The 13,089-nt window shown below is 52.4% G+C and overlaps 1 protein-coding gene across 1 annotated transcript in view; it reads left to right on the plus strand.

Moving 5' to 3' along the window:
* Window positions 1-3,198: 3,198 nt before the first annotated feature.
* The window catches only part of LOC138360325 (exportin-7-like), a 215,790-nt gene continuing 205,899 nt past the window's right edge, over window positions 3,199-13,089 (plus strand). Inside the window, exons 1-2 of the mRNA XM_069320244.1 lie at window positions 3,199-3,203; window positions 4,082-4,288. Of these exons, the coding sequence (XP_069176345.1) occupies window positions 3,199-3,203; window positions 4,082-4,288 (212 nt within the window). The remainder of the gene's footprint in view (window positions 3,204-4,081; window positions 4,289-13,089) is intronic.

Below are 13,089 nucleotides of genomic sequence, written 5' to 3' on the forward strand. Positions count from 1 at the left end.
GTTTTCTTTTTCTGTTTATCTGCCTGGTGGGGGTCTGCCTTGGTTCTTGCCCCCTGTGTACCGAGTAGTCTTCCTTCTTCCGGTGGTTCCCCCTGCTAGGTCCCCTGTGAGTGTACACGTCCCGGCGGTTCAGTTCTTAGAAGGTTGTTTGGTAGACTTGGGTGCTGGGATTACCTGGGCGTGAATAACGTAAACGCCTAGGACCCTGGGAATCCCCTAGGAGGCACGTGGATTTGTTGGATGTGACCTGGGATTCCCCCCCTTGCTTTGTGCGAGTTCGAGGGTTGCTCTGTCCCCATGTATCAGGGTGACTTGCTGTCTTTGCCTCTGTACCTGGTTGATACCTGGTTGATGGGGTTCTGGGAGTTCTTCTACTCCCCAAGCCCGGCCCAAGGCCAGGCTTGACTTGTGAGAGTTTGGTCCACCAGGCTGTTGCTTGGAGCGGCCCGCAGGCCCCATACCCACCACAGCCCGGTTGGTCCGGCACTCCTTGGAGGAATAAATCTAGTTTCCTCTTGAAAATGTCCACGGTTGTTCCGGCAATATTTCTTATGCTTGCTGGGAGGTCGTTGAACAACTGCGGACCTCTGATGTTTATACAGTGTTCTCTGATTGTGCCTATGGCACCTCTGCTCTTCACTGGTTCTATTCTACATTTTCTTCCATATCGTTCACTCCAGTACGTTGTTATTTTTCTGTGTAGATTTGGTACTTGGCCCTCCAGTATCTTCCAGGTGTATATTCTCTGTGGCAGGGCTCAACCCTACCACAGAGGTGGGAGGGGAGCAGAGAGGGATAGGTGGGAGGGTCAAGGAAGTAGCTTTGTCTGGGCCCAATGTAGCAGGGGCTACAGTGCCCGGTCTTTCATCACAGTCTGTCTCAGGGGCCTGGTCACCCACCCAGCGAGTCTTGGTAACTATTAGTTCAGTTTCCACCAAAACAATCCTAAAAGTCTGGGGAATGAAACCAAGGGATTCCACCTACCAGGGCAGCCAGGGAGGACGAGCACAGGTCAGTGCAGGAAGGAGTGCTTTGTCCCAAGCGGTGCTCCCCCTTTTTAACGGGAGTCCTACTGCCTCGTCAATTCTCCCACACTGGTGCAAAGACTTCATTCTCCCTTTTGCCCGAGCCTGGACACACAATCATCCACACCCAACCATTTTTTGTACATCCTGTACTTGTCCTGAGTAGGGTAGTGCAAAAAATCAGCATTGAATGTTATGAAAAGCCCCTTTCTGATGGATCTCTGGGACCCTCCCTTCTTCATTCAGGGGCTTTGGTTTTCTTGTCTTCCTGGCTAAATGACAGGTTCAAGGCTTGAGGAGGATGACGAGTACATAGTCCCTTGGTGGTGCGCAGGTGGAACTAATGAGTGAACTGTTTCATGATCGAGTTGTTTGTTTTAGGCACCATGACCTTATTTTCTATGCTTTGTATACTTTGCGGATTCTGTGTTTAGGCTCTCCCACTTTTCTGATGGTGTTTTCTTGGTTGGGCAATAAAGGATCCCCCTGCTCCTTGCATCTCTTTAAAGGGAGGGGGGGGCTGGGTTTTGGTCTCTGGCAGGTTTACAATAACTTGCAAGGGCCTTGTGTGGATTGAATTGGGAAAGATTTTAAAGTAGCAGAACTAAGGAGCCACTATAGGTGCCCCTCACAGAAAGATTACAGAGGGGCCCCAGAATTGAATTATAATTGCTGATACTGTAACGTAACCACTATTTACACTAACTACTATATATAACATTACACATTGTAGTCATTTAAGTAACACATCCAGAATTTTCAATATTGAACATTAGAGTGTAAAGAAATTAATTATCAAAACAAGTCACCAAGCCACAAAACTATTATTACAGGGTAAAATAAATACTTCTGTTTACATGTACGTGAAGTGAAACAGTTGCCTCTGATTTTAGACGATGCACCTTATAATTTCATTACATGTACCCGGTATTTCCTTTACTAGTAGCACAATGGCAGCTGTCTGTCTGCCATTGGGGTTGGTGGCACCTTCGGCCCGGAGTCCTTTGAGTTTTGTTGCTTGTTTGTGACTCGGTTACCCTGTTCCCCAGTAGTGGTCTTGAGACTTGGGGCAGTCTCGGGAATTCTCCTTTGGCGTAGCCACCAGGGGGGGGGGGGGCATTCGAGCCTGTTCCTTTAGTACGTTTCTCCACCCTTCTTCTTGAGACTGGCCTTCATCGTCATGTTCTCCTTTCTCGGGGTTCTGCATGACTTTTTGTTCTCGGGTGTGACTTTGCCTTTGTGCTTCACGCTTGCTTCTTTGTTCTAGAAGGATCGGGTAGATTTTGCTTCTTCCCGTATTATTATAACTTTTGTCATCGTCCGGTTCTTTCTGGGGCTTGTTGGTCCTCCTTCGAGCTTCTCGGTTTTCGGTCCTGTTTGTTCTTTCGTGTGTGTCTCTTCAACTCCATGCACAGGGTTGCCAATTGTGCTCCTTATAGCCCAAATGGGAAGCTGTGCTCTGTTTTATTTTCCTTCCTTACTGCTCTTTTCGACTATGGTTAGCGGCTGCCCTTTGTACTTTCATATGGGATTCGGTCATTACCAACACTATTTTTGTCTAGTTTTCTGGTCACATTCGTGGTTTCTTCAGCTTACGACTTCTAGCACCCACATCTGGCATCCCTGGTGCTCAAGCGCCGTAGATGTTTTTTACATGGACGGTGTGCACGTGTACTGGGGTTCTAGGTTCTTTTTCTCTCAGGTGCTTCTCCTCTCGCTCCTCTCAATTTCTCCAGTCAGTGCTCCGTAGCTCCTGGGGGTGTTCTGGATTGCTGCTATGGGGAGGACGCTGGGTTTTCTCTGTGTATGAGTGTGTGGCTCCTCCTTCACCTCTACCTCTTCTCCTCCATGTGCAGCTCTGCCTTCTTCCACTGGCGATGCTCCCGGAATCTTCTCGGCTACGTTGTGTGTCGGGACACGTTCGTGCCTACGTTCTTCAGGTGAGTTTATGCGGTCTGGCATCTCTTTCGGCCAGGCACTGGTTCTTGGTTTTTGGATACGAATATAAGAACATTGGAACACAGGTGCCTACAGCAGGCCTATTGGCCCATACGAAGCAGCTCTTATTTATACCCATCCAGTCCCACTCTTATGCATGTCTAACCCATACTGCAGTTCAGCTAGGGACCCTCCTCCACCAGGTCACGAGGTACAATGGTTGGGGGTATATGTTATGGGGTAAGTGTTACTGTCCGGATGTTCTAAGGTGTCATTTTGCTGCAGTTTTCATACTGTGGATGCGTGTTGGGGGTTGGTTGTGGTGTTTTGTTTGGCCCTTCCGTGCTTCTTCCTGGGGCCTTCCTTGTTCGTCTGGGTTATGGTTGCAGGGGGGTGTCACGGCCCCATTTTTCATTGTCTGATCTGGGTCATTCTTTTCCTTGCCCATCTTGCAGTGCCTGGCTTAGCCTTCCATATACATTGGATTCTCTGTACAGTACATACCTAGTTGTACTTCCCTAGTTGTGTGTGGGAGTTGAGCTCTGGCTTTTTGGTCCCGCTTCTCACCTGTCATTCGCTCATGTGCAGGTTCCTGAACCTGCTGGGCTCTATCTTATCTGCGCTTGAAGCTGTGTGTGGTGTCATTCTCCACCACATCGCTTCCTCATGCGATCCGCTTGTCTACTACACTGACACTGCAATACTTCTTTCCCATGTCTCTTTGGCTCGTTTGGGCTCTCATTCCACCAAATGTCCCCTAGTGCGTGTGCCCCTGGGTCCCATAGTTGGTCTTTCTCTACCTTATCAATTCCTTTGAGAATCTTAAATATGGTGATCATATCTTCGTAGCTCGTAGTCCTTGGTTCAGGTACTGGTCTGGTAGCATACCTTTGCACCTTTTTCCTTTTCGTCTTGTGTTGGGACGTGTCACTCAACTCTGTTGTAGGTGTGCTTGTTGAGACATGCCCAGCGGCTCTGTGTCATTGGTCGTAGCCCTTTGAATGCTTGGTTTGTGCGCTTGGTCATATATGCGTATATATCCATAGCTACACTTTTGGGGGGATAATTAAATGTGTGCTATTGCAATATTAATGTTAAATTCACTGTTTTTCTAACAGAATTCTTCAACTGATGCATTTGACTGACACATACCTGCCACAAGAAGGATCGGAGCGCAGAGAGTTGGCTACAGTATATTTCCTTCATAAATTTTATTTTATTTATGTTGGACACCAAACTCTCAAAACCAAATTTTCTCGGCGTTTGTCAGAAATTATTGGGCTTAATGATGAGTCCATGGTATTGGCAGTATTTGCTAAGAAAATGTAAGTTATTTATATTTGAATTACTAGTGTTATACTGTAAGGCTTATTGATATTTTCATTGTTTTAATGATTCCAGAATATGTAAATTACTAAAGACCACACTTAGGAAGATAAATTTCCAGGATGATAATTGATCTTATCACAAGACCTCATAATGTCAGATGGAGTCCTAGGTGTGTTTAGGGGCGCTACAAGTCACCCCAGAATGATGGGTGAGGTTTGTCCGGGCAGTGATGGAAAATGTTCACTGATCATGAAGCAGGTAGTCTTATATAAATAAAATTAATCTAAAATGCTGTTAGTTGGAACTGTTGAAATGATGTATATTTCTACAGTTTGCCTATTAACCCTTAACATGCTAGGGGTATAATATCCTTTCTTTCCCGCAGGCGCATGTAATGTTGAAAAAATATATATTTTTTCTTCCTAACCTGTTAATTTCTGTTCACTGATCACGGGAAAAAATAATAAAAAAATCGTTAGTAGTATATATTGGCCGCTATAGGGCAGGGAAGTGTGGCAAAAAATAGGCGCTGACTGAGCATCGTCCCAGGCGGTCTGTTGATCGCCAGCTGTCAGGCCGGAGTTTCTACAAAGAGATAATTACCTAATTATTTCAATGTCTCTGATTGATTTTTCATACTTTTTCTGTGGGGAGCCCCGTCGGCTCCCCGGAGCTATCCCAGCTGATATGCTAATGTCAGACTTTGGCATCAGTCATGTGTATGGAGTTCTTAGGCCTACCAGGGACCACAGCCAGAACCGGGCCCCCTCAGAGAGGCAAGGGGAGCAATGGCCTATAGAATCCCCCGTGTAGTTGGAAGCATTCTATGTCTGCCACCGACCGGAACAGGCACCCAGAAAGGTAAGCGCCCCAAAACAAACCCCTATTCTGGTTAAAATTGCTACCAAAAACCGAACTAGTGGATAGAACTCCCCAACCGAAAACTAGTGTGACGTCACACACTGCCGCGCCGCTGTCTGCGCAGCTCCCCCCTCCCCGGGAGGGGGAAGGGGGAGCCCCAGACCCCCGCGCCGGCTACCCACACCTCAGTTCTTGAGGCTGATGCTCTAGGCGATGGTCGTGTGCTCTGGCTCCGGTGTCGCTACTGCACTGTGCTTTGCATGTGGTGTTAGTTTTGTGGGTGCGAGAGCCAGGAGTTATCTTCAGTACTCGGGCTGCATGCGCCTAGGGCTGCCTTCCCTAGGTGCCCTGTAAGTACTGCCCTTGGGGCTTGGGGCCACCTTCCACAGGCTCCTCGGGGTCTGCCTCTGCTGGTCCGTTTTACCTTTCGGTTTTTCGGCCGCCTGTTGGGCTCTTGGGTGTTCTGTTCTCCCTTGTTACCGGCAGGTAAGAGGCAGTTTGCACTGGTAGGGGCGCAGGGTGCTGCTCAGCTTGTAATTCCCGACATCGCGGCTGGCTCTGTTCCTTGGGGTTCGCTGTCCTCTTGCGGGTTTTGTTTTTCTTTTTCTTTTTGCCTGGTGGGGGGTTCTGTCGTTTTATTCAGTTTGTTTTTGCCCATCCACTGTTCTCCTCGGTGGCGCCCCCTGCTAGGTCCCCGTGAGTGTACACGTCCCTGGGGTTCAGCTTTAGAAGTTTGCTTGGTAGTTTTGGGCGCCGGTTTGCAGCACCCTGCCTGGGACTACCTGAGCGCGAGTCCTCTTAAAGTAAACGCTCAGGACCCTGGGAATCCCCTAGGGGGCGCGTGGGTCCGATGGATGTGACCCCGGAGTCCCCACTCGCTGTGTGCGAGTTTGAGGGTTGCTCGGTCCCCTTGTCTCAGGGTGACCCTCATTGTTTTTGCCTCTGCCACGCTGCCTGTTGGGTCGGTGATACTTTCGACCCTGAGTCCTGTGAGTGTTGCTGCTTGCTTGTGACTCAATTTACCCAATCCTCTGATGATTCTATTCGGGTACAGGCGGCACGTGCGTTGCAGTCTAGGTTTCGTCTGTTGCAGCGCGCTCGGTTGGTTGCTTCCCCGGATGCCCCGGGGCTGCCCCGCTTTGCTTTTCGAGACCCGGACTTGGGGGTGGGGGTCGCTTCGATCCTGGTTCAGTCCGCACCTCCTCGTCCTTCCCCTTCTGTTCGTTCTGGTCCCCCGCCCCTGCTTCCGGCCCCGAAGCGTCTGAGGGTTTTGGGGGTCGGAGCAGGGGTTACTTGATCTCGAGACTCGGGCAGCTTCGGGGGTTGCCCCTTCCGGGGGGGCGGCAGAGGCATTCGAGTCTTGTCTCCCGGTCGAAGCTTCAGGGTCTGACCAGTGGGCCCCCCTTCCTCCAGCTTTTCCGGCTGCTCCGTCCTTGTCTTGTGGGGTCGGGGCTTGGGGAGAGGACTCGGCCTCGGGTCCTGTGGTGACGGACGGCTGGGGAGGGGCTGACTTGGGGGCCTTGGGCCCCGCTGGACCCCACCTGGGTTTTTCTTCCCACTGAGCGGGGCTTATTGTTACAAGGAGTGGGGCTTTCTTTTCCCCCTCTGCGTACGAGTTGGATTTGGTGTCGGCCCCTCCCCGGGTTCGGTTCCATGTTCCCCCGGGTACGTCGGTTCCGTCCTTCCGGAGGTTTTCGGCTTATCGCATCCAACCTGGTGTGGTGCGAGCGGCCTTTGCAGCTTACCTCCTGCGTGACCCGGATTATGCCTCGGAAATGGATCCGTCCACGTTCAGGTTAGGGACTTCGTTCCCTTTCTGGCTCCGTTACGAGGTTCCGGAGTCGTCCTGGCTAGCAGACTGCCCCTAGTTTGGTCTGGATTCCTGGCATTCCTTCTGTCGTTCCCGCACGCTGGAGTGGCGGGAAGCTTCCCCAGTGCTTCAGGTTTTCCTGGGGGGTGAACTTGAGTACCTGAATGAGTGCTTGTTTGCCCCTGCCCTTCCCCGCGATGTGGGCGTTATTCAGCTCCATGTGCAGGTTCCCTCCCTTTCGGCGGCGCTCGTGGCGGAGGACTTGCGTGCCCTGGGCCTTTTGTGTTCGGCCTTGCGGTTCTTTTCCCTCCTGGAGCTGTCTTCGGATTGGCTCGTGGAGGATGTGGGGACGCTTGGGTCCGTCCCGGGGTCCGGCACCTTGTCCTCGGCTGCGCGTTCGTCGGCTTCCTTGTTGAAGCTGTTCACGCCGATTTTGCGGGATGCGGTTTCCCTGTTCTATGCTTCCCGTCTCGCGTGTCGGCAGGCGGTGCTGGGTTCCTCCGTGGAATCTGCTTGGGCTCTGGCTCTTAGGCGTTCTTCACCTTTTTGTCCTCTCCTGTTTGGGGAGTCGGCCGTGGCGCAGTTTATTCAGGCTGCGTCGGCGGCTTGTCGTCCGATGTCGGACGTGTTGGTTTTCCGGGGGTCCCGAGGTGGGTCTTCCCGGAAAGGTCGTGCCAGGGCTCGGGGTTCCTCTCGTCGTGGTAGGCCTCTGGTGTCAGGTTTGGGGTTGGCTCCTCCTGCGGACCCTCCCTCGTCTGGTCGGCGCGGTGTTCGCGCTGTGCGGGGTTCTGGGTCTCGTAAGGGTCGCCGGCCCTTTCGCGGTTTGCCCCCTTGACGGGGCGATGGGGGGGGCGGCTTGCGCTGTTCGCCCGCGCCTGGTCCCACGATTCGTGGGCCTTTCGGGTCGTGTCTCGCGGCCTGCGGTGGCGTTGGGTGGCCCCTCCCCCTTGGGGGTCGGGGCTGGCAGGGCAGGTTTCTTCCCCTGCGCTCTGTCGAGTCGTCTTGGAGTGGGTACGCTTGGGCGTCGTCGAAACGACGTCGTCCCTCAGATGGGTTTCCCGTCTGTTTCCGGTTCCGAAACGGGACTGCGCGGACCTGCGGTTCATTCTGGACTTGTCCCGTCTGAACCCCTGGGTTCATTGCCCCTCCTTTCGGATGACTACGCTGTCTCGGGTTCAGCTCCTCTTGGAGCCGGGAGCTTGGATGGTGTCCCTGGACCTCCGGGACGCTTATTGGCATGTCCCGATTCATCCGCGGTTCAGGGACTGGCTCGGTTTTGTTGTGGGGCGTCTGAGTTACCGCTTTCGTTGTCTCCCGTTCGGGTTGAACCTGGCACCTCGCGTGTTCACGCGCCTTACACGGGTTGTGGTGGCTCGTTTGAGTCTCCTAGGTGTTTCGGGTGTTGGCCTACCTCGACGACTGGCTGGTTTGGGCTCCCAGCCAGTCAGCTTGCTTGCTAGCCAGGGATTTGGTTCTTTCCCAGCTCGCCGAGTTCGGGTTCTTGGTGAACTGGAGGACGTCCCATCTGGTTCCCTCTCAGGTTCGGACTTGGCTGGGTCTCGTGTGGGACTCTCGAACCGCCTCCTTGTCTCTCCGTCTGGAGTCTCTCCTGCGGCTGCGGTCCCGCCTTCGTCTGTTTCTGGAGGGCCCTCGGGTCACCAGGCGGTTGCTCGAGGGGCTGTGCGGGAGCCTGAACTTCGCGATGGTGGTCTACCCGCCGGGTCGGGTTTGGCTTCGACGGCTGTTCTGGTTCCTTCGGGGTTTCCCCTTCCGCCTCTCTCGCGATCTCAGAGTTCGACCCCCGGGGGACTTGCGTCGGTTGCTGCGTCACCGGCTTCCTCTTCGGGTTTTTCGGGGTTCAGTGCCTTGGCGCCTACCCGAGCCCTCGCTCGATGTGTACACGGATGCGTCGTCTCTCGGCTGGGGTTTTGTGACCAGTGCTGACCAGGCCGGCCAGGGGCGTTGGGATCCGTCCTTCCGTCGAGCTCACAGTACGGTGCGGGAGTTCGCGGCAGTGTGGTTTGCTCTGGGGAGGATTCGGGTGGCCCGCGGATCGACGATTCGGCTCCATTCGGACTGCTCTCCGGTGGTTCATTGCCTGAACCGCGGGGGTTCGATGCGGTCCTTGTCTCTTTGGGGTTGGTCTCTTTGGGTGACTCGTCTGCTGAGTTCTCGGGGTTTGGCTCTCCTGGCGGTTCACGTACGGGGCGTGTCCAACGTCTTGGCCGACGCCCTGTCTCGCTTCGTTCCCCTCTCCACGGAGTGGACGGTCGACGACGAGTCCTTCCGTTGGCTTTGCAGACGTTCGGGCGCCCCGAAGTGGACCTCTTCGCGTCGGCGTGGTCGCGGCGTCTTCCCGTTTATGCGGCGCCCTTCCCGATTGCGAGGCCGTCGGGGTCGATGCCTTTCGGCTAGACTGGTCGAGGTGGGGGTTCCTGTACCTCTTTCCCCCGGTTCGGCTGTTTGCTCCAGGTCCTGAATCGCTTAGAGACTTAACCGGGGGAGAGTTGTCCTTCTGGCCCCTTGGTGGCCGGCCCAGCCTTGGTTTCAGGCGCTGGTTGCTCGGTGTCCGAACCCGAGGGTTTTCCCGCGGCTCCGCCTCTTTCAGCAGATCGGACCGGTACGTCACGTAGCTGGTTCGATCTTCTCCTCGAGTCTTCGCGTATGGTTTTTTTTACTCGAGTCTATCATCATCTCTATGGTGATCAGGTGGCCTCCTTGTTGGTGTCCCACCTGAGGCTTTTCTCGGCGGCAGTATGAAGTTTCCTGGCGGTCCTTCCGTTTCTTTTTGCGTCTTCGTCGTGTTAGCTCTTGTCTGTTCGGGTGGTCTTGTCCTTCCTCTCGTGGTTGTTTCAGGACCGTTATCTTATGCCTAACACTGTCGCTTCGTATCGTGCGGCGCTGGCGGAGCCGCTTCAGCTTGCTTTCGGTATCGATGTTACGTCTGCGCCGTTTCGCAAGCTGTCTCGTGCATTGTTTCACCTCCGGCCTGCTCATGCGTCGCATGAGCCGTCCTGGTCTTTGGACAGAGTGCTCGCTTTCCTTTCATCTCCTCGTTTCGTTGTGGCCCCTTCAGTCCAGGATTGTTTTTCCAAGGCACTTTTCTTGTTGGCTTTGGCCTCTGGGGGTCGGGTAGGGGAGCTTCATGCTCTCCTCCGGCACAGGGGTTTCTGCTCTTTTGGTCGTGGTGATAGTTTTGTTCGTTTGCAGCCGTCTCCTTCTTTTTTGGTGAAGAATGAGACTGCTGCGTTCCGGAGGGGTCCATGGGTGGTTGATGCTTGGTTGGTCAGGCCGGGGGTGCATCATGTTTTGTGTCCGGTTGCGGCGCTTCGCCGTTATTTGCGCGCCACAGCTTCTGTGTCCGGGGACGCGCTGTGGGTTGATCCGGTTTCCCTTCTTCCCTGTTCGCGAGTTCGGGTCTCTCAGGTCGTCCGCAGGGTTGTTAGGTCCAGCCAGCCTGCGGTCTATCCCCGTGCCCATGACGTTCGTAAGTTCGCGGCTCTTGCTGCCGTCTTTGGGAATATGTCTTGGTCTGATATTCGGGCGCGGGGATTTTGGCGGTCGAACAGGGTCCTGGCTGCTCGTTACCTTGTGAATGTCCCTGGGCCTCGTCGGGCCTGTGTTGCTTTGGGTCGGCGGTTGCAGCCAGTTGTCTCGGCTTCGAGTTGAGGGTGAGCGACGACCGCCTCCCGGGTAAGTCCCTCTTTTTCTGTCTGTGGGTAGTTAGCTCCGGGGAGCCAACGGGGCTCCCCACAGAAAACCAGCGTTGAATGTAATGAAACACCATTTTCTGGGTGAGTCCCGGAGGCTCCCCGGCATCCCTCCCTCCTCCGGTCGGCGGTTTTTCGCGTTTTTGACATCCAGCCTCAAGAACTGAGGTGTGGGTAGCCGGCGCGGGGGTCTGGGGCTCCCCCTTCCCCCTCCCGGGGAGGGGGGAGCTGCGCAGACAGCGGCGCGGCAGTGTGTGACGTCACACTAGTTTGCTTGTTTTCGGTTGGGGAGTTCTATCCACTAGTTCGGTTTTTGGTAGCAATTTTAACCAGAATAGGGGTTTGTTTTGGGGCGCTTACCTTTCTGGGTGCCTGTTCCGGTCGATGGCAGACATAGAATGCTTCCAACTACACGTGGGCTTCTATAGGCCATTGCTCCCCTTGCCTCTCTGAGGGGGCCCGGTTCTGGCCGTGGTCCCCGGTAGGCCTAAGAACTCCATACACATGACTGATGCCAAAGTCTGACATTAGCATATCATAGCTCCGGGGAGCCTCCGGGACTCACCCAGAAAATGGCGTTTCATTACATTCAACGCTGGTTTTTTGCTGTAATATTATTCAATAGTGTGTAGTTTGATATATTTATATAATAAAATGAGTGAATCATCGCTGTACTCAAAAATATGGTGTGCATATTGTTGATTCAATTATGTTCATCAATCAGTGAACAAATACTTTGTCGGTTATTACACTATATACACAGGTTATATATAAGTATCTGCATGTTTTGTTCACCATAACAAACCACTAAGTAGCTATTATGAGTCAAAAAGTAACAAGGAGTGACCGCCGTGTACCAGCCAGCCACTCACGCCCTCCCTCAAGTCATCTGACTCACCCACATTCTCCACCCACCATACTGTTTTTGCTTTTATATACAGACGTTATAAATAAGTATTTACATGTTTTGTTCACCATAACTGTACATCTAAGCTTGTATGGTGAGTAAAGGCACAAAGACGTAGGACCTCACACAGTCAGCTGATGGCTGCCGCCCTCAAGGCCAGACGCACTAATATTTCTCCTCCAACAATACTGTTTGTGGTGTTATTACGCTATATACACACATTATATATAAATATCTACCTGTTTTATTCACCATACTTGTACAAATAAACTGGTATGGTGCCCAAAGACCATCGTGGTAACCAGTAAACAACACCGTCGTCTGCACGACGCCACCGTGCAGACGACGCCACCGCCCTCACCAAAATGGCGGCTCCTAACCTTCTCTTGCTGTTTATACCCTCTATACACACGTTATATATAAGTATCTACATTTGTGTTCACCATAGCGAACCACTAAGCTGGTATGGTGAGTGCAGTCAATAAAAGGTGGCCACACACAGTCAGAAGACATCGCCACCACCCTCCCTCCCACAGCATTACTCCTCCCTCCATGGCGCGCAGCACTAAATATCACCACAATCCTGCTATTATCAGAACCCTGGTCAGTTTTATCACAGTCAGGGGTCTTTTGTAATATCATCGCTACATAATAGCATGAACAAATATATTATGTCATTTTTAGGCGATGCTGTAGTCACAAGCTGAACAGCAGAGCTGTGAGCTCATACTCCGTGCGTCAGGCTTGGTTGCTCACTCAATACTGAGGCCAATAACACCAGGGAGTTTGGGCCACGATTTTTTTTTTTAAATGGCGTGTGTTTACAAGAGCCCTGATGAAGGTGTGGTGAACCCCGTGTATCCCCAGGCCGTTTAAATCTTGCGTAGTACTCCAACACGTCATATGACGTGATGCGCAGTTGACTGGAACAACGTCTACCACGTCATATGACAAGATGCGCGCTTTAAGGGTTAATATACAGTACAGTTATAGAATTCAATATTATGTGACTATTGTCTTATGTGAAACAAATATTATCTTAAAAATCTGTCATAATTTTTCATTCATGTACGTGTATATTCAGATTAATTTGTTAAGGCTTTTACCAACTTATCCAAAATATCTTATGAGGACATAATTGAAAAAACCAGCGTTGAATGTAATGAAACGCCATTTTCTGGGTGAGCCCCGGAGGCTCCCTGGAGCTTATCGGGCTAATGTATGTTATGTTAGACCGGGACATTAGCTAAGGAGTTCAGACCTACCAGGGACCAGCGCCAGAACCTGGCCCCTTCAGAGAGGTTTCAGGGAGCAATGGCCCTGGAAAACCCCATATGGTTGGGGGTTTTCCTTATCTGCCATCGACCGGGGTTAGGCACCCAGAAAGGTAGGCGTAACAAAACAAACCCCACATGGTAAGAAACTACAACAAAAACCGAACAGAGAGGTAGAAAACTCCCTACAATCCCAAGGAAACAAGCAAACAAGCAAACATCACACTTTACTGCC

The sequence above is a fragment of the Procambarus clarkii genome, unplaced genomic scaffold, assembly GCF_040958095.1.
Source record: "Procambarus clarkii isolate CNS0578487 unplaced genomic scaffold, FALCON_Pclarkii_2.0 HiC_scaffold_107, whole genome shotgun sequence".
Lineage (NCBI taxonomy): Eukaryota > Metazoa > Arthropoda > Malacostraca > Decapoda > Cambaridae > Procambarus > Procambarus clarkii.